The 18,050-nt window shown below is 40.9% G+C and overlaps 1 protein-coding gene across 1 annotated transcript; it reads right to left on the reverse strand.

Moving 5' to 3' along the window:
* Positions 1–294: 294 nt before the first annotated feature.
* Positions 295–17,990, reverse strand: Cnot9 (CCR4-NOT transcription complex subunit 9). The gene is made up of 8 exons (XM_055616637.1): positions 17,606–17,990; positions 14,182–14,361; positions 12,819–12,934; positions 9,316–9,425; positions 8,073–8,182; positions 4,322–4,420; positions 3,720–3,811; positions 295–2,476 (listed from the first exon to the last, which is right to left on the reverse strand). The coding sequence occupies exons 1-8, from the start codon at positions 17,627–17,629 to the stop codon at positions 2,308–2,310; spliced, it is 900 nt and encodes a 299-aa protein (XP_055472612.1). The 5' UTR covers positions 17,630–17,990; the 3' UTR covers positions 295–2,307.
* Between the last annotated feature and the right edge of the window lie 60 nt (positions 17,991–18,050).

Raw genomic sequence — 18,050 nt, forward strand, 5'->3', positions numbered from 1 at the left:
ATCTCTCCCACTCACAGGCACAGAAGCCAGAAGTGAGGTTCTGCCTGTGCAAGAGACACTTTATCAGGTAAGGGCCACTATTATAGACCCCCAAACAGCTTTCTTTCATCATCAGTTGTAGCCTTCTGGCCACCTAAAAATCTGTCCATAAAGGAACCACCATGTCCTCTTAGCAGGGCAGTCTATGTGTGTGTAAGCAAACAGGGTAGAGGCAGGTCTAACAAAGATCACTGGATTAAAGTGCCTAGATATCTCTATGATGACAAAATAAACTCTTCAATTAAAAGAAAAAAATATTTTTAAAAAACCAGAGCATGTTTTATTTTAATCCTGTTAAGGGGAGGGATGGAAAACACAAAATAAGGGGAGGAGGGGGTCTCTTTATATAATACATACAACATCAGGACCAACCACAGGAATCAGACCCATTGCACCCCTCCCCATCCAACTATGTAGGTTCCAAGGCCAGCTGAGAATAGATGGGACATGAAGTAAGACACTATTGGCACAGTAACATACCCAATGCACCAAAAGATGGAGAGAATGTCCCAGGGAGCAAGGCCCCAAGCCTCAGCTGCTCCCCTTCATGGAGAAGAATGAGAGACTTTGGCTCAGCAGGAAGGTGAATTCCAAAAATCAGTGAACTTTTCCCATCACAAGCTGTTGAGCGAGTCAACACATTATCAGATTGAAGCTGTTTTCTCTAAGACTTTTCCTCTTCAGGCCTGAGGCCAGACCCTCCTCTTCAGTTTGGAAGGCAGGGGAATACGTGTTTATTCTACCCTCCCCTAAATCTAGGCTACTTAATTACTAGTTTCCTGGCTCTAGAGACAGAAGCCAATGAACAAGGCCGGCTTTTTTTGTGAAAGTCGGCTTAAAGAGCCCTTGGGTTATGCAACTGCCTCTGCAAAGGTTTCTACAAGCATCTGTCCCTTTATACAACCTCCTCAAACTCGTTACAGACATCTTCAAGTATGTGAGATGTGGGCTGAAAATTTGGTCTCTCTTTAGAGTTGGATCAATACTCCCATCTTTGGAGTTGAGGATGAGAGAGAAAGAGCAAGGGCTGATGGTGGAAAGAGTTGCAGAAAGAAAGGCAGTTTACAACAATAGGTTATAGACTGAAGCCCATGGAGATGGAATGGGTACTCTATCACATTATCAACAACTAAAAAAAATTTTCTAAGTGGCAACCCTGTAGTTTCCATCGACTAAAGAAAGTATGTTGAAAGGGAAACTGAACCAGCAGAGTCCAGCTATTTATCTTAAATCTGAAGAAACTCATTCAGCTAATACTGTTTCAAGTATAATCATGAGGAGAGATGGCGCTGTTGATACTTACACAAGAATGGGATCACCTGTATCTAGGTGCTTGCTTCCTTTGAAGACCTGGATCTGAAGACTGCCATCCCCCCTGCCCCAAAACAATCTCTTTCAGGAAGGCTGGGTAAATTAAGACGTCTGCTTTAAGTTTAAGTGGTAAAAAAGGGAAAAGCACTGAGATTTGGGAAAGCTAGCAGCTAAAGCCAGAAACAAGGTTAAGGGCCTCATAGCAGCCAGGCTTGGGAGAGAAAGTATAGGTGGAGAGGGGAACAGGTGGAGGGTTCCTGCTTGTCCTTTGGCTTTCCTCTTCCGCTGCCTCCCATTCTACCCAACAGCCTGATGCAGCTATTGGTCTGCCAGAGGGGATGCAATGCCAGACCAACTTTTTTATTGAGCTTATGCAGCTAACAGACTGTAAACAGTGCCAATTGACAAAGTTTTGCTGAAAACTACAGCTTATTCCATTAAACACACCCTCTCGGGATTAAAAACAAAAACCCAAAGTAAACAAATACTGGGAGAGAGAGAGAGAGAGAGAGAGAGAGAGAGAATTAAGAGACACATCTTGAGTCTTCCAGGAAGGCAAAGAAAAAAAAAAAAAAAAAAAAAAGAGCCACATGGCTTGGTCCCAGGTGCTTGCCATGCCTAGAGTTGCTATTACCATTTCTCCTCTCTCTACCAGTGGCTGGGTAGAGGTTCAGGAGCATCTTGGGCATGCTGCAAAACAGCATTTGCTGGTGTTGACACCCTCTTGGGGCTGTGGTGGCAGACTGCTGTGTCAGGAGCCCAATTCCTGGGAGCAGCAGGGGGATCAGGACCTTCAGTCAGCCCACACACCTCAGTGGGGTACCTTGCCCCTTTTCTCCAGTGCGGTTCAGCGTTGAGGTTGTCTATTCCCAGTTGGCAATAAAACCTGAGCTGTTTTCCTCACAGGTTCCACCCCCACTCCCCAACTTAGGGGAGTAGTGAGCAGAACAGGGAGGATCACTGAGGGGGCAGGGGAATTCCCCGGGGATCAGTGACCTGGCCCTCTTGCAGGTTCTTCACCAGTTGTGCAAGCCAGCGTTTTGTGGTGGTGTCATCTTTTAGCACCTGGGCAAAGGTTGTGTCCTTCAGCTGGTCAGGGAGACACTGTCTGAGTGCTTCACGTGCCCTACATCAGAAACAAACAAACCAACCAGAAAGACAACAAATAAACCCACATTTTGGGGCTGGGAAGAGCCCCTTTCTTCAATATTAATATAACTTCCTACAAATCTATGGCTCTGTCAAGTTACACAAAGGAACTATTTGAATTTCTTAAAGCAGGTGTTATGCACAGCTTTAAAAACACCTAGAATGTGTGGTCCACAAATATTTTCACCATACCACAATGCAGAACTTCATGCAAAAGAAAAATGGAATAAAATGGTGCAATAGTTTACTCCACTCCAAACTTTGTTCTGATTTATTATAAATACTGTCAAAATACCATTAGACATTGCTTATGGTAAATGAAATTATTTAAAAATTGGACACTAAAAGCAGATATGATCTCACTTATATGATAAATTAATGATTTTTTAATCCTATTCTAACATCAGTTATGTCTGTTTAGAAATGTTTCAACTCTGTATTTGAAAAACTTAATAAAGGATGAACAGTAAAAACCGTGGTAGCAGTTTTTATCTAGAATCCTACAACAGGCAAATGCGAACTCCATATAGGGCTGTTCTGAAATAGGTAAGACTTTCTAATAAGCATATTGCAAACTTGGGGGGAAGGAAGGAATCACTGAAAAATAGGACAAAATGATCAAAGAATAGCTAGGGCTCAAATAACACTGGTGGCTAGAGACTGAGCTCACATTCATCAAGCTACTTGACTCCTGACTCAGAAAGCACTCCATTATGTGGCTTGGCAGAATCTGAACATGTAGCTTTCAGCATAAATTATGGATTATAGACAAAAGGTCAAACATTTCTAAAGTGCATTACATCTGCAAAGTATATGATTCTAGCAGAGATCTTGAAAATAACAAGAAAAAGAAATAAGCTCAACACCTACAGGAAGTAGAGAACTGTAAGCTAAATGAAGAACCTCTGGACTATGGAGATTTTTAAAGAATACTTGTCTTTCTCATCATGTGGAGCAGCCGCAAAAAGCCCAAACCACACAACATGGCTCCCCTGAAATTGTCTGAGCTTTTTGGAATTTCAGGGTAAGACAGAGTTACATGGGAATATCTAACTAGTGGAGTTTTAAAGTCAGAACTTTACATTTTAACAGGAACTTGTCTTAAATAAACTAGAGTTATATCCTTTCCCATCTTTAAGACTGAGGACCTGAGCCATGAGCATGAAATCCATTCATGAGATTATTTCCCTAAAGGCCTATAAATCCTGTTAAATCTTTACCTGGGATTATCTGAGAGACGAAGATAACATCTTACTACATGCTTCAATAGACGGGCAGACGGTTCTTTGGATAGCTGCAGGACCATTTTACCCTGTTTTACCCAAAACAAGGGGGAGAGGAGAGGGGGAAAGCACAAAATAATTCTAATTGACACCAGAGATCAGATCATCTAAGAATCACTATAGAAGTTTCCAAGATTTTTATTATTTATTTATTTTCCTTTTTGAGACAGTATCTCTGTATGTGGCCTTGGCTAGCTTAGCACTGCATAAATCAGGCTGTACTGGAACTCACAGAGATCTGCCTGCCTCTGCCTCTAGAGTTCTGGGATTAAAGGCACACACTACCATGCCACCTAGTATTTTTGGGATAGGGCATTACTTTTTCACTTGGCTAGTGTGGACCTCATGCTGGTCTCAAGCCTGCGATGATCCTTTGCCTCTCTCTGCTTTATAGATTCTGGGAGAACAAGCTTGTATAACCACTGTATCTGGACAGAACAGTTACTTCTAGTCAGAAGACTAAGTTTTGGACCAGTTACAAAGGGTCTATATTATGTGATCAGAAGTAAATTGCAAAGACAGTAAAGGAAATAACTCACCAAGATCATGGCAACATGGGAAAACCGCTCATATGTCTGACATATATAAGCCAAACCGGTGTCATCTAAGAGGATCTTCTGGAGGATGAATGTGGCAACCTGGAGCAAAACAAAGCAAGTCTAAAGAGTTGCTCAGACTTGTCATTTAGCTGACTACTCATATATCTAGGTGTAATCAGCATTCAAAAAACAGCAAGCAGAGCTCCCTGTACACTGTATGTAACTTTATCAAACATAACACAGAAGAACAAATACCATACTGAACAACTGCTATATGTCAGGATTTTTTTCTAAAGGCTATAGGCCTTACTATTCCCACTGAGCCCAGGCAGTATATACCATCATTCTCGTATTACATAAAATTCAGGAAAGCCCTAAATAATTACCAGGAGTACTGTGTAAAATTTGAGGCCAGCCTGAGCTATATAGTGAGTACCAAATCAGAAGAGGGGCTCAACCCCCATACTCCAAGCTCCTATCTTAAATTAATCATTATTTTGGGGAAAAGCTTTAAGACAGGGTCTTATTCTGTAGCCATTGCTAGATTGCCTCCAATTCACAGCAATGCCCTTGCCTCAGCCTCCTAAGTGTTGGGATTACAGGCAGGAGTCATAATGCTTGCTTGAAGACAGGATAATGATAATCTCTTTTTGGTGCCACCAGAACTGTTGTTATTGTTCCACTGAGGTATAACACTGTGATGGGCCAAATAATATACTCCAAAGGTAGCTATGTCTTAATTATCAAAACCTGAGAGTATTGTCTCATATGTAAGAAAGGGTCTTTGCAGATATGATTAGGGATCTTGAGCTAGAGAGACTGCCCACCCAGGTCCTATAAATCACTAACATTATTCTAAGAGAGAGACAGAGAGTTAACCACAAAGAAGGGAATACAAGAAAATGAGATGTGAACATGCTTGATTGCTTGCTCTGTAGACAGAAGGGAACCACATGCAATGGAACAAAGGAATGCAATTCTAGAAGTGGAAAAAAAAAAAAGGCATATAAAAAGACTCTAGAGAAACCATGGTCCTGTTCTACCTGGCTTGATTTTAATCCTGCTGAAACTGACTTGTGGCTTCTAAAACTGAGAATTTACAAATTAAGCCACCAGTTCTGCTAATTTGTCATGACAGCAATTGGCAACTAACACATACAACAAAGAGCAAATTCACTAATAGAGCTTTTGACCTATATACCATATCTGTATGCCACAACAACTCAAAACAAACAAACAAACAAACAAACAAACAAAAAACATTTCTAGCAACTCAGAATCTTAGCATTGCTGTTTATCTTTTCCTGGCTAATACTCATCCTTTAGAGGTAACTACTAAGGGGCTGGAGAGATGGCTCAGCAGTTCTTCCAGAGTAACTGGGTTCATTTCCCAGGGCTCACACAGCAGCTCACAACTGTAACTTCAGTTCCAGGGAATCTGACACCCTCACACAAACAAAACACCAATGGACATAAAATAAAAATATATAATTAAAAACAAACAAACAAAAAATGGTAAACCAGTAAGCCAGTACTCCAAGGCACCACCAATGTGGATGACTGTTTTGTCTGTATATATGTTTGTGTACCATGTTCATGCTTTGTGCTCATGGCAGCCAGTAAGAGTGGATGTTGGATCCCCCAGAATTACAGATAGCTGTGAGCTGGTATGTGGATGATGGGAAATAAGCCCAGATCTTCTGGAAGAGCAGTCAGTGCTCTTAATCACTGGTCAATCTCTCTACCCCTTTTACTTGTTTTTGAACTTCTCCTAAGTGGAATCACAGTAAAAATAGGTGTTATTTCTTTGCTTAACATAATTATAGCCATATATAAATGCATATTTAAGATATATCATACCATTCTTTAATATACAGTTATTTATGACCATACAACTTTTTAACCTTTATATATTAAATGCTATAACCTTTCTAGTACATATTTTGCCATACATAGGAGCACATTTCTCTTGAGAACATGCCTGGGGTGGCACTGACAAGTCATACAGCAGGCATATGTCTAGTTTAGTGGATAATGCCTGGTTCCTAAATAGTTAAATTAGTCCCAGCAGGACTTCAATCAACCAACCAACCAGTGAGATGACCCTGTGGGTAAGGACATTTGCCACGAAACCTGAGAATCTGAGTTCAATGCCCAAGATCCATGTGCTGGAAAGAAAGAAGCAACTCCCACAAATTGTCCTCTAACCTTCATATGTGTGCTGTGGCCCGCACACATACATACAAAAACATAAACAACCAGCCAATCATATAAACACCTATCTAACTAAACTTTACTGCCCTGGAAAAGCATTCATGGTAGGTCTAAGATTAGATGTGCACATTCTTGGTTATTAAAGACTTATTTCTGTCTGTTTAAGTATGTGTGCATATATGTTTGCAGGTCTGTGAAGAAGCCAGAGAGCGTGTCAGCTGTTTTCTGTCATTCTCTCCCTATTTCTTCCAGGCAGGGTCTCTACCTGAACCTGGGATTTGTGTTTCACTCTAGGCTGGAAGGCAGCAAGCCCTAGTGATTCTCTTATCTCTATCTGCTCAGAGCTGGGGTATAGGTGTGCACAGGACGTAAAGCCTGTTACATGGGTGTTGGAATCTGAGCTCCAGTTGCCATGACTATACACTAAGTGCTCTTAACTACCAAGCCATTTTTCCAGCCGCAGATTTTAGAAAAAGATTTGTCTTTTTTATTTTTTTATTGGGTGTTTTGCCTTCATCTATGTCTGTACACCATGTGCAATCAATGCTCACAAAGGCAAGAAAAAGAAGGCAGCAGATTCCCTGGAACTGGAGTTATACATGGTTGTGAGCCACCATATGGGTAAAAGGAATTAAACCTGGATCCTCAGAAAAAAATAGCCAGTGCTCTTAACCACTGAACCATCTCTCCAGTCCCACCCCTGTGTTTTAAAAATACCTCCCTGGTTATTACATCATTCATAACAGCCGTGACCAAGAACCTTTCTTTCAATGTGTGCCTACTATGAGCAAAGTGTTATAGGTGCTGCACAAAAAAATTAAACACAAGCCTGGTATCATGATACATGTCCATAATCCTAATCCCCAGGAGTCTAAGGTAGAAGGACTGTTCCAAATTTGAGAGAGTATGAGTTTATGTGTACTAAAGTATGCAGGTGTCCTTCGAAGCCAGAAGAGGGCTGATGGTCTTGGGTGATTTAAGAAAGCTGAACAAGCTATGTGGAGCAAACCAGTAGCAGCTGTATCAGTTCTTGCCTTGCCTTTCTACTCTGACTTCCCTGGATAGTCGACTACAAATTGTAAGATGAAACAAACCCTTTCATCCTCAAGTTACTTTTAGTCATAGTAGATTATCACAGCAATTAAAACCTTAACTAAGACACTGATGACCCAAATTTGACCCCCAGAACCCACATAAAAAGCCAGATATGGCAGCATGCACCTATAATCCCAGCACTCCTATAGTGAGATGCGAAGCAGAGACAGGAGAATCGTCAAAGAAGTCTGTGGACAGCTCACAGCAGTAGAAACCAGAGATAAAGTAGAAGGTGACAGTCAACTCTCCAAAGTTGTCCTTTATCTCCACAAGTGTGGCATGGCACAATTATACCCACACAAACAAATACATTTTAAAAGGAAAAACAAAAACAAAAACATTTTTGAAGGTGAAAAGTCTGGAGAGGCAGAAAATGATTCTAGAGCAACAAAGCAGCAGCTCCAGAGCTAAAAAAACAACATTCAATCTCAAAAGCACACACCGTTTTAGAAAGTTCACTTCCAGATTCCATAATGCGCAAACACAAAGGGATGATTTCTGTTGTCAATAAAAAGTTGATTACTTCTTGCTCATCTGTTTTAACCAAGGCCCCTAAAGAAAATATGGATAAGCAAAATTATTTTAGAGAAAGGATTTCTAATTATATTTACCCTGTATTGCTCATTAAAAGCAAGTTTTGGAATTTAATAATACATATAGACTGTGGTCTCTATGTCAGGGAATCCATTTCATATCCATTTGAACAACAACAAAAAAACAACAAAAGAGTCAGATTTAGTGAGTCATGATTGTAGTCCCAGCATTGAGAAGACTAAGGCAGGAAAATGTTGTTGAATTCAAGGCCAATCTGGACTACCCAGGAGACAGAGAGATAGACAGTAGACAGACAGAATGAAAGAGAGAGAATTCATGTAGGCACATTAGGCATGAAAAAAAGATCTTCAAAAAAAAAAAAAAAAAAAAAAAAAAGAAAAAAGAAAAAAGGATCTTCAAACAGAAAGATATATACACACACACACACATATATATACATATATGTGATTATGATTACTGAATTAAGTTCTTGCCAGACACAATGGCATATGCCCTATCACCAAAAACATTTAGGAGACTGAAGAGTGTGAGTTCAAGGCCAGCCTGGGCAACTTAATGAGCCATTGTGTCAAAATTTAAGAAATAATTTAAACAAAAACAAAACAAAACAAAAACAACAACAGCAAAACACAACCCAACCCAAACCAACAAAACAAAACAAAAAAACAAAAAACAAAAAAACCCGGGGGGGAAATGTTCAGTGTTAAGAACACTAGCCTCGTACAGGGCTCTGAGTTATTTAACTAAGTCCACTCAACTTAGTTAACATCAAAAAGTTACTCTTTATTCCCTCCATATTTGATACAAAACACACAACCTTAGACCACTATTGTCAGTAAGAATTTCAGGCTTACAAGATATCCCTTAACTTATCTAGGATGTCAATGCAGTTCAGTTGGTAGAGTGCTTGCCTAGCATGCATTAAGACCCTAAGTCTGAACCCCTGCAGCACATTAAAAACCACACAAAGTATGGGGAAGTATTTGTGTAGTCCCAGCACTTTGGAGATGGAGGTTAAAGGATCAGAAAGTTAAAAAATTCAAAGCTATCCTCAGTACACAGTGACCCTGGGGCCAACCCAGGTTACACAAGACCCTCTCTCAAGAAAAACAAAAACAAAAACAACTTACCAATAACTCCAAGGCTGGTGAGCCGAAGATATTCAAAGGGTCGAGTTTTGCTGACTGTGTGCAAAAAGGGGTACAAAAAAAGTGGGATGTGTGCTGCAAGAAAAGCTGACCTGAAAGAAAAAAACAACCACATTAGGGCCCAGAGATGATGTCTAAAAATCAAATTTCTAAGCCTGAAACAATGTGAGATTGTCATAGTATGGGATTTTTTTTTTTTTCCTTTTTAAAAAGACAGGGTTTCTTTGCGTAATAGCCTTGGCTGTCCTGGACTTGCTTTGTAGACCAGGCTGGTCTCAAATTCAGAGATCTGCCTGTCCCTGAGTGATAGGATTACAGGTGTGAGCCACTGCACACAGCAAAGAATGCATAATTTTTGTACCCTAGGAGACATATGTCAATGTTTGGAGATATATTTGATTATCAGAATGAGACATCAAGGGTTCCTGATCCAGTCACAGAAGCCAGACATGTCTACACTGTTAGAAGAGCACCTTCCCGCCCTCACTGACACACCATAAAGACACAGCCCAAGGTGTCAATGTGGAAGAGCAACCCAGGCTAGGGCGATTAAAATAACACAATTTACTTTCAGTCTATACTTAAGACTTTAAAAACTGACTAACTCAAAAGTACTTGACCGTAGGTTAAAAACAAAATAAAACAAAACCCAAGCCATAAATGCTAAAACCATTGTGTTGCTACACATTCACACAGAATCCTAGCACACAAGGGTCTGCCTAAAGGAGTAAACTCATGAGTTTGAGGTTAGTCTAAAGGCACTGTCTCCAAAAACAAACAAACAACACAACACAACAAAGCTACATTAGTGCTAAAGACTAAAGAGATTATTCCAGGAGGCTGAAAAGATGGCTTGAAGTCATTAAGATAAGGGAATCTGCTAAGACCTGAGTTCAGTTCCAACATCCATTCCTGTGGTTTATAACTGTCTTTGGTAGTTCCAATTATAGGGGAATCTTCTAGTCCCTGTAAGTATCCAGACAGAAGTGGCAGCTAGGCACATTTGTATGCCCTTGAGCACGCACACACTTTTTTTAAAAAGATCATTTTCAATCAATTCTTTACTTAACTTATAAGCTAATAGTGATTTCACAGACTAAGTCAGATAAAACCTTAACTTAAAACAAGATACCAAAACAAAGGAATCACTATCAGGTTTATTTACTGTGGTTTATTTATAGACAGTGTAGACAATGTCTTTTTTAGCCCAAACTAGCCTTAAATTTATGATGTAGCTGGGGGTGACTTTGAACTTCTGACCTCCTAAGTGCTGAAATTACAGATATAGCCAACTATGTCCAGCTGCTTTGCTGTGTTTAAACATATATTGTTCTTTTTTGTTTTGTATTTGTCATACCAAATACACCACATACCTTGAAAGCATTTCAACTTGTAGTTAATGTGTCAGGCAACTAATATGAAAAACCATCTATTTCTATACTTCTTGTAAGTGCACATAAATAATTCTCTTCTTGGATTTCCAAACCAGGAAAGTCTCACTACATTATGCAGTCCAGATTGGCTTTGAACTTGCAGTAATCTTCTTGCCTCTGCCTTCCCAAGCGGTGAAATTATATGGGTGCCACTATGCACATCTAAAATCATTTTCTTAGTTACTTTTTAAAAATTTCTGAAAGATCAGTACTAACACTCAGACTTCATGAGGATACTAGACAAAAGAAGGCAATCAAAAGCTACACAGTAGGGCTGGAGAGATAGCTCAGAGGTTAAGAGCACTGGCTGTTCTTCCAAAGGTCATGAGTTCAATTCCCAGCAACCTCATGGTGGCTCACAACTATCTATAGTGGGATCTGGTGCCTCTTCTGGGGTGCAGGCAACGTATCAGACAGAATACTATATAAATAATAAATCTTAAAAAAAAAAAAAAAAGACTACACAGAAGATAAAGTTTATCTCGTTATTTATATATGTGTTGGTAGAAAAGTGATGTGGTCACATATTTCTCCCCCCACTATGTGAATCATAGAAATAGAGCTCACGCTCTCAGATATAGGTGTAAGTCCTATTACTGGCTGACCCATCTCACTGGTCTCAAAGAAGATTCTTGAACAGGATTTTATCTACTTTTCCACATATGAGAATATGGCAAAAAAGTTTTACCTTGCATGTCAATCCCCAGTTAAGTTACAAAGGCTGCCTAGAATTCTATATTAATCTTCTGAAGCAAGATATAATAGTGCACACCTTTAATACCAGCACTGGGGAGGCAGAGGCAGGCAGATATTAGTAAAATTGAGGCCAGCCTGGTCTCTATAGTGAGTTCCTAGACATAGTAGTAGTTCCAGATCTACATAGTGAGACTTTATCTCAAACAAGAAGGCTTTAGAAATAAAATATGAATTTGGTGAGAAAAAGTGCTTTAAAAAATGTTTACTGAGTTCCTATATATGCCCTGTATTGTGCCAACAGTCATGGCTCAGTGCCTATCATGATTTAGAAAAGAGAAGTGCCATGCACCTAACATATATTACTTTTCCTCTGTGATATGCCCATTGCTCTTTAAAACTTCACTGATTTAAGTGAATATAAAATAATTACTTAATTTTGGTGTTTTGAAATGGCACCACTATTTAGCAAGCCTCTTGTCTTAGCCTCTAGAGTGCTGAAATTAAAGGAATGAACCACCATTCCAGGCTTAAAGCTCTGGTTTCATGTTTGGGATTGAATCACTGCCAGAAAATATTTTTAAGGTAACTATGTTCCTCTGGGAACATAGCAAATCACTAAATTAGTAAACTATTTCTATGATGTTAAAAGTATGTGTGAGGCACAGTGTTACATGCCTGTAATCCCAGCACTCTGGGAAACAGAGGCAGGCAGATCTCTGTAAGTTTCAGGCCAGCTTGATCTACAAAGTGAGTCCAAGACAGCCAATGATACCCAGAGAAACCCTATATCAAAAAACCAAAAGTATAGAATCATATTCTGCTTCATTTTAAAGCATATTATACTTCCTTCAAATCTGTAACCAGAAATTAGAATTATCTATCAAACTTAACAATGTAGAAATATATGTCAACAGTCAAAGAAAAACAAGAAAAAAGTAGGTATATGGTGGCACACACTTATAATCTCAGTTCTTGGAGATAGGATTAAGAGTTTAAGACCAAGTCTCAGCTACAAAAACAAAACCATCTTGTCTCAAAACAAAACAAAAAACAAACCAGGCAACCCCCCACCCACAAACACCAACTAACAACTCCAAAACCAACCAATAAAACATTAAAAACAAAATCCAAGAGACACGTAGAAAATATACTAAAAATATCTAACCCACTAAGACCTATAAGAAAAACAAAACAAAACAAAACAAAACATTGCCATGAATGAGTTAAAACTGAGCTCTGAAGATTCATACCCACACACTACATCACACACCCCTTCTCTGATTGCTCAGCAGAGGTATTTAAATTCCTATCAAATACCTTCCCCCCTTTACTTACCAACACACTCAAAGCACTTACCTTGTCTCTGGGTGTGAGGCCACACATTGCAGCAATGCTAGAGCATTGCAAACTCTGTTAGATTGGTGTGCTGTCAAGGTTGGAGGGTTGATAGATGGGTAAATATTTACAATTTCCTGAAAAGTGCAAAGAATCCCACCTATCAATTAATTATAAAATTATTACCAGTATGACAGCATAGTAACTTTTAATTCCTGCAGAAACTGAATTATTTTTTATCACAAGTGTACTAGACTAAGTAGGCAAGCCCTTTTCCTATGTGTCTCTAGGAATACTGCTATGAAAACAAATGGGCCTCCCATATTTCCTCCTAGATACTGCAGCTAGTCTTGATTTTATGTGTCGGTGTTTTGCCTACATGTATTATCTGCGCACCACATGAATGCAATGTCCATAGAAACAGAAATAGGGTGTCAGATCCCCAGGAGCTAGAGTTAGAGCCGGTTGTAGGCGACAATGTAGGTGCAGGGAATCAAATCTAGGACTTCAGTACTCAGGGTTCTTTACCACTGAGCCATCTCTCCAGGCCCTGTAGCTGATGGACACTTATTTTTTTTTGTAACTTTTACTTGTATTCTACTTTATAATGAGGCCAATGTTAATACAATTCTGCTTATTTTACCTGAAAATCCCTTCACAACACTAACAATTTCTTGGCTACATGTGTTAGGAATAGCATATAAATTTACCAAACAGATTTGAATGATTATTAGTAATTTTGGGAAAGACTTTATAGTATTCTAATACCTGGGTACCTTGAGATCGGTCCATTTTAACTTATTCCACCAATCACCACACTGGTCTGACCTGACTTTCAGGTATTTACTCTTGGTCTTATTTGTTTGTGTGGTGTGTGTGCACATCACAGCACAGGTGCAGAGGCAGGATTCACATCTTTGTACCCAGAAATCAAACTCAGGTTGTCTGGCTTGGCGGCAAATGCCTTTACCCACTGAGCCACCTTAGAAGATGCAGTTGTTTATTCTTTAATGTACACAGAAACCTACCTTTATCTCAACATTTTCTTTCCTTAGACCACATCTATGGTCCTCATCCTATTTCTATATTCTTCCCTACAGATCTATCCGTCGTACTTCTAAAAGCTGTTTCACAACACAGTTATTAATTCACCTGTTAAACAATAGATTTTAAGGCCTACCTCTCAGACCGACTAAATTCAATCTTCTGGGTAGATCCCAAAAATATGCATTTAACAAATACCTCTGACTTTTAAAAAATAGATTCTTAGAAATGTTAGTATTTAAACAACCATCCTAAAGTCTTCAAACACACTTGAGCAAAGGAAGAAAGAACACAAGTGTGACAAACATGACTGAGTTCCTACTTGTGGACACATACCCACCTGTAAAAGTGCTGCAATAGTACCAAATGAATGCCACAGCATGGGAGCAAGATCAGGGACAGATTCTCGCTTCTTGCTTAGCTCCAGCAAAGCATTCTCCCTCGTCTCAGGACTAGACAGTTCATTGATCCACTGATAGATCTTCTCTCTGTCCACTTGGGCCAGTGCGGTAGGCACAGGCTTCAGGGAAAAACAAGAAAACAGATGATGCCAATTTTGTACAATGAAACCAAGTCCTGCAGTAGTGCTTTATAAACATGCAGTTTTATAAATAATAGGAGCTTTACTAACTCATATCTGATGCAAAGTTAATGAGCCCATGTCTGAAAGGTTATGTTGTAGGTAGATTTGAGCTGCACTGAAAATATGAGGATGCTAACTATTGTAAAGTTTTAAGGCAGAAAACTAACAAACAGCTATCAATAAGAGATGGCTTAAACATCACAGTGCACCTTTGTAACGGAATATTATGTAGCCCTTTGTGAAAAGACACAGCTTGATATGGACCATACTAAACAAAGTATGTAAAACACATTCTCACAAAAAGAGAAAATACATGTTTAGGCCATCACCTTAAGAAATTTACAGAAACGTAGGCTACGTTTTAGCTTGAAGTCGTTTGCCTAGTTCTCATAGAGAAAGTCCTACGACACAATAATTAAAAGACAGTAACTAGATCAGCAATATCATATCTACCTGGGTCAGCACCCATTCCAGGCAACCTTCTCCCAAGTCTTGTCATACATACATATACCACCACTAATAAACTCAACGGCCTTTTCCTCTTCCACTAACAACGAGACTGTAACTTATATCCAACACCTCTGTACCTCAATTTGTCTGGTAGTCACGAGATAGCACGCCATGACACTTGTGCACCAAGTCCCATCCTATGTTCCTTTTCCAGAGCTGATCTGATGCAAGCAGATAGTGTTTCCTTCTGCCAGTGGTATAGGCACCCTTAAGACCAATGCCTCAAAAGGCATAACCACCTCCTCCAGAAACACCTCTAGCACTTATCTGTGGAGGCTGAAGTCTCCATGTGACTTTGATCCAGAACCACTTCAAATAGGTGGTAATGAGGCTCTTAAAGACACTAGCTTCAGTTCTGCAGCCATTATAACAGCAGAAGGGCTATTTGGTGCCTACCTGGGATCCTCCTTTTTATCATCCCTATTCATTTCACCCTGACTTTAGTGACATTAGTACTTAACCCAACTGAATATATACTTATACACAGTAATATATAATAATTGTTTTTAAAGTAAAAAGTGGCCATGAATTTCAAAGAAAGCAAGGAGATAGGGGTACAGAGTTTTGGGAGAGGAAGGGGGAATGATGTAATTAAACTATAATCTCAAAAATTAAAAACAGCAGCTAACTGTCCTCTAAAACAAGAGATTTGTTTATGGCTGGATACAATGTTGTTTTATATGTTCACCTGCATGACAGAAGAGGGCACCAAATTTCATTACAGATGGTTGTGAGCTACCATGTGGTTGCTGGGAATTGAACCCCTGGAAGAGCAACCAGTGCTCTTAACCTCTGAGTCACCTCTCCAGCCCCACAATTTTTTCTTTGAAAGTAACTTTTTGTTGTTTGTGTTTGTTTGTTAAGCTGGGGATTATATAGACCAGGTTGGCCTGGAATTTGTGATCTTGCTTTATTTGCCTCCCAAGGCTTGTCCTTATAGGTTAGTGTCCGCTTCAAAATAACTTAAAAAACAAAACAAACAAACAAACAAACAAAACAAAACAGTAGGGCCAGCGAAATAACTCAGCTAGCCTAGCATGCCACAAGCCCGATACTGAGTATTATCCCAGGACTCAACATGGTAGGAGAGAACTGACTTCCACAAGTCTTTCTCTCTCTGCATGTGCGTGTGTTTGCTTGTCTTTCTCACACACACTAAATAAAGCAAACCAGCAAAGAGAAGCTGGATTCTTTGCCAAGTTTAAACAGGAGGTTTGCAGGCAGCCGTGAATCAATCTTATTGAGTACATTCCTGCCCAAGAGTAGGACATCTGGGATTCGATTAGTTTTAACACAAAGATAATAAAATGGACTGAGAAAATAGCTCAGTATATGCCTGTGACTCAAGCCATGAGGACCTGAGTTTAGATGGATGCCCAGTACCCATACAAAAGCTAGACATGAAGACATACTATCTTAGAACCCCAAAACTCACAGGTAGGTTTGTTGGTTAGCTAGTCTATCTAAGCACTTCAGGCTCAGACCTGATCCAAAAAGAAACATGCAGCCACAGCTGGCGTTTTATGTGCATTGAACTTGAACTCAGGTTCTCATGCTTGTTTCAGTCCATTATTTTCCTGAAATCATTTCCTCTTGGTGAAACAACGTGGAATTGGCCTTTGGAAGTGTTCTTGAACTATCATGCTTCCCGTATGTTGAGAGCAGACGTTCAATCAGCACCATCTGAGCGCTTACCTTGAAGCAGGAACTAACTGTCCTAGCAGTGGGGAAACCAAACAGGAATTCACCCAGCCCCTGACCTCAAGAGGGAGACACACAACCCACAAGTTAAAGAAAACAAACAAAAAACCCAATAGTTCAATACTGGGACCAATGCTTTTACAACAGAAAATGTTGGGGCTATAAGCGGCTATGAATATGGCCAGAAAAAGTCACTTCTAAGGGAGACCTGTGTGCATGTATGAAGGCAAAGCCCTGAGAAGGACATTCCAAGTAGAGAAATTAGAGACTGCATCTTGCAGAGGAAACGTGCATATGGAATAAGGAGCAAGTGACAAAAACACAGCCCATAAACGTGACTAAGGACATCATACAGGGCTTGTAGGCCAAGGACTGTACTTTCTCTAAATTCAACCAAAAGCCATATAGTATGACTTCAAGGAGGTGTAATACGTTGATTCAATTTTCTTGCTAAAAGATAAAACAAGGTGCTCGAGGAAGGCTTCAAACGCAGAGAACCGTAAGTCAGATCCTGAACTTCGGGTCTCTGGATTTCTACACGCAAATCAAGTGGCTTGAGCTAGAAGCCATTTCCTTCCCACTGAGATGTGCCTAGGAGAGGAGTTCCGGGAGCACGGGACCAGAGCGAATGGCCATGGAATTATCCTCATCCTCGCCGACGCCCAGCACACAACCGGCGTCCAGAAACTGACGCTGAGCGCAAATGAATCAATGAATGGCCTGCTGGGGCCGCGCGGGGTGCGGGACCAGGCCTCGGCGCCGAAAAAGAACTCGAGAGGCCGCACGCGAAGCCAGGAGCGGGGCGAGGGGGGTGTCTGGCGGGGATCAGCGGGGGTCCGGCTCCACCACGGTCGGGGCGCGGTGTGGAGACTCACGGACCTCGCGGCTAGGAGCGGAGCAGCCGGACTCGGGGCCCGTCTCTGGAAGCTAGAAAACAGGCTTAGACCGGCATCCGGTCGCAGCAACTCACCGCTGCCGTCGCCAGACTGTGCATGTTGGGAGCGGCCGCCGCCCTCCTCCTTCCACCGGACGCGACGGACCCGCGTCCCCGCTCTAGCGGCTGTGCAGCCTCAGATGAAGAGCCGCCATCCGCCTCCGGCTCGCTCCTCCCCCTCCGTAGCTCTTTGACCTCTCACCTCTGACCCTCCGCCCACACAGCCCTTTCCCGCCTCCTGGCCCTCGGGCTAGCAAATGGTCGCAAAGTATGTTCTTTGAGCCTTCAGATTCAGGATCAAAATGACGTCTGCAAACTCCTGGTCCTCGTATCCCCCTGGCCTCGCAGGTGTAGGCCCTGAGGAGAGTGAACTCCGACTTCCCTCCTAAGGCCAGAGAAGGGCGGGAAAAGGCCGACAGTCTTGGAGGGACACGAATTGCGCATGCTCAACCAGGCTGAGCAAGAGGAAAATGGTGGGAGG

Source organism: Psammomys obesus, unplaced genomic scaffold (assembly GCF_907164565.1).
Source record: "Psammomys obesus unplaced genomic scaffold, mPsaObe1.curated_primary_1811, whole genome shotgun sequence".
Lineage (NCBI taxonomy): Eukaryota > Metazoa > Chordata > Mammalia > Rodentia > Muridae > Psammomys > Psammomys obesus.

Excerpts from the sequence above, each read along its gene's own strand:
- Cnot9 (XM_055616637.1), bottom strand. The coding sequence starts at position 17,629 with ATGCACAGTCTGGCGACGGCAGCG. Across the intron at positions 12,935-14,181 it reads CTATTGCAGCACTTTTACAG|GAAATTGTAAATATTTACCC; the intron begins GTGGGTATGTGT and ends TGCACTTTTCAG. Across the intron at positions 2,477-3,719 it reads CGTCTCTCAGATAATCCCAG|GGCACGTGAAGCACTCAGAC; the intron begins GTAAAGATTTAA and ends TTTCTGATGTAG.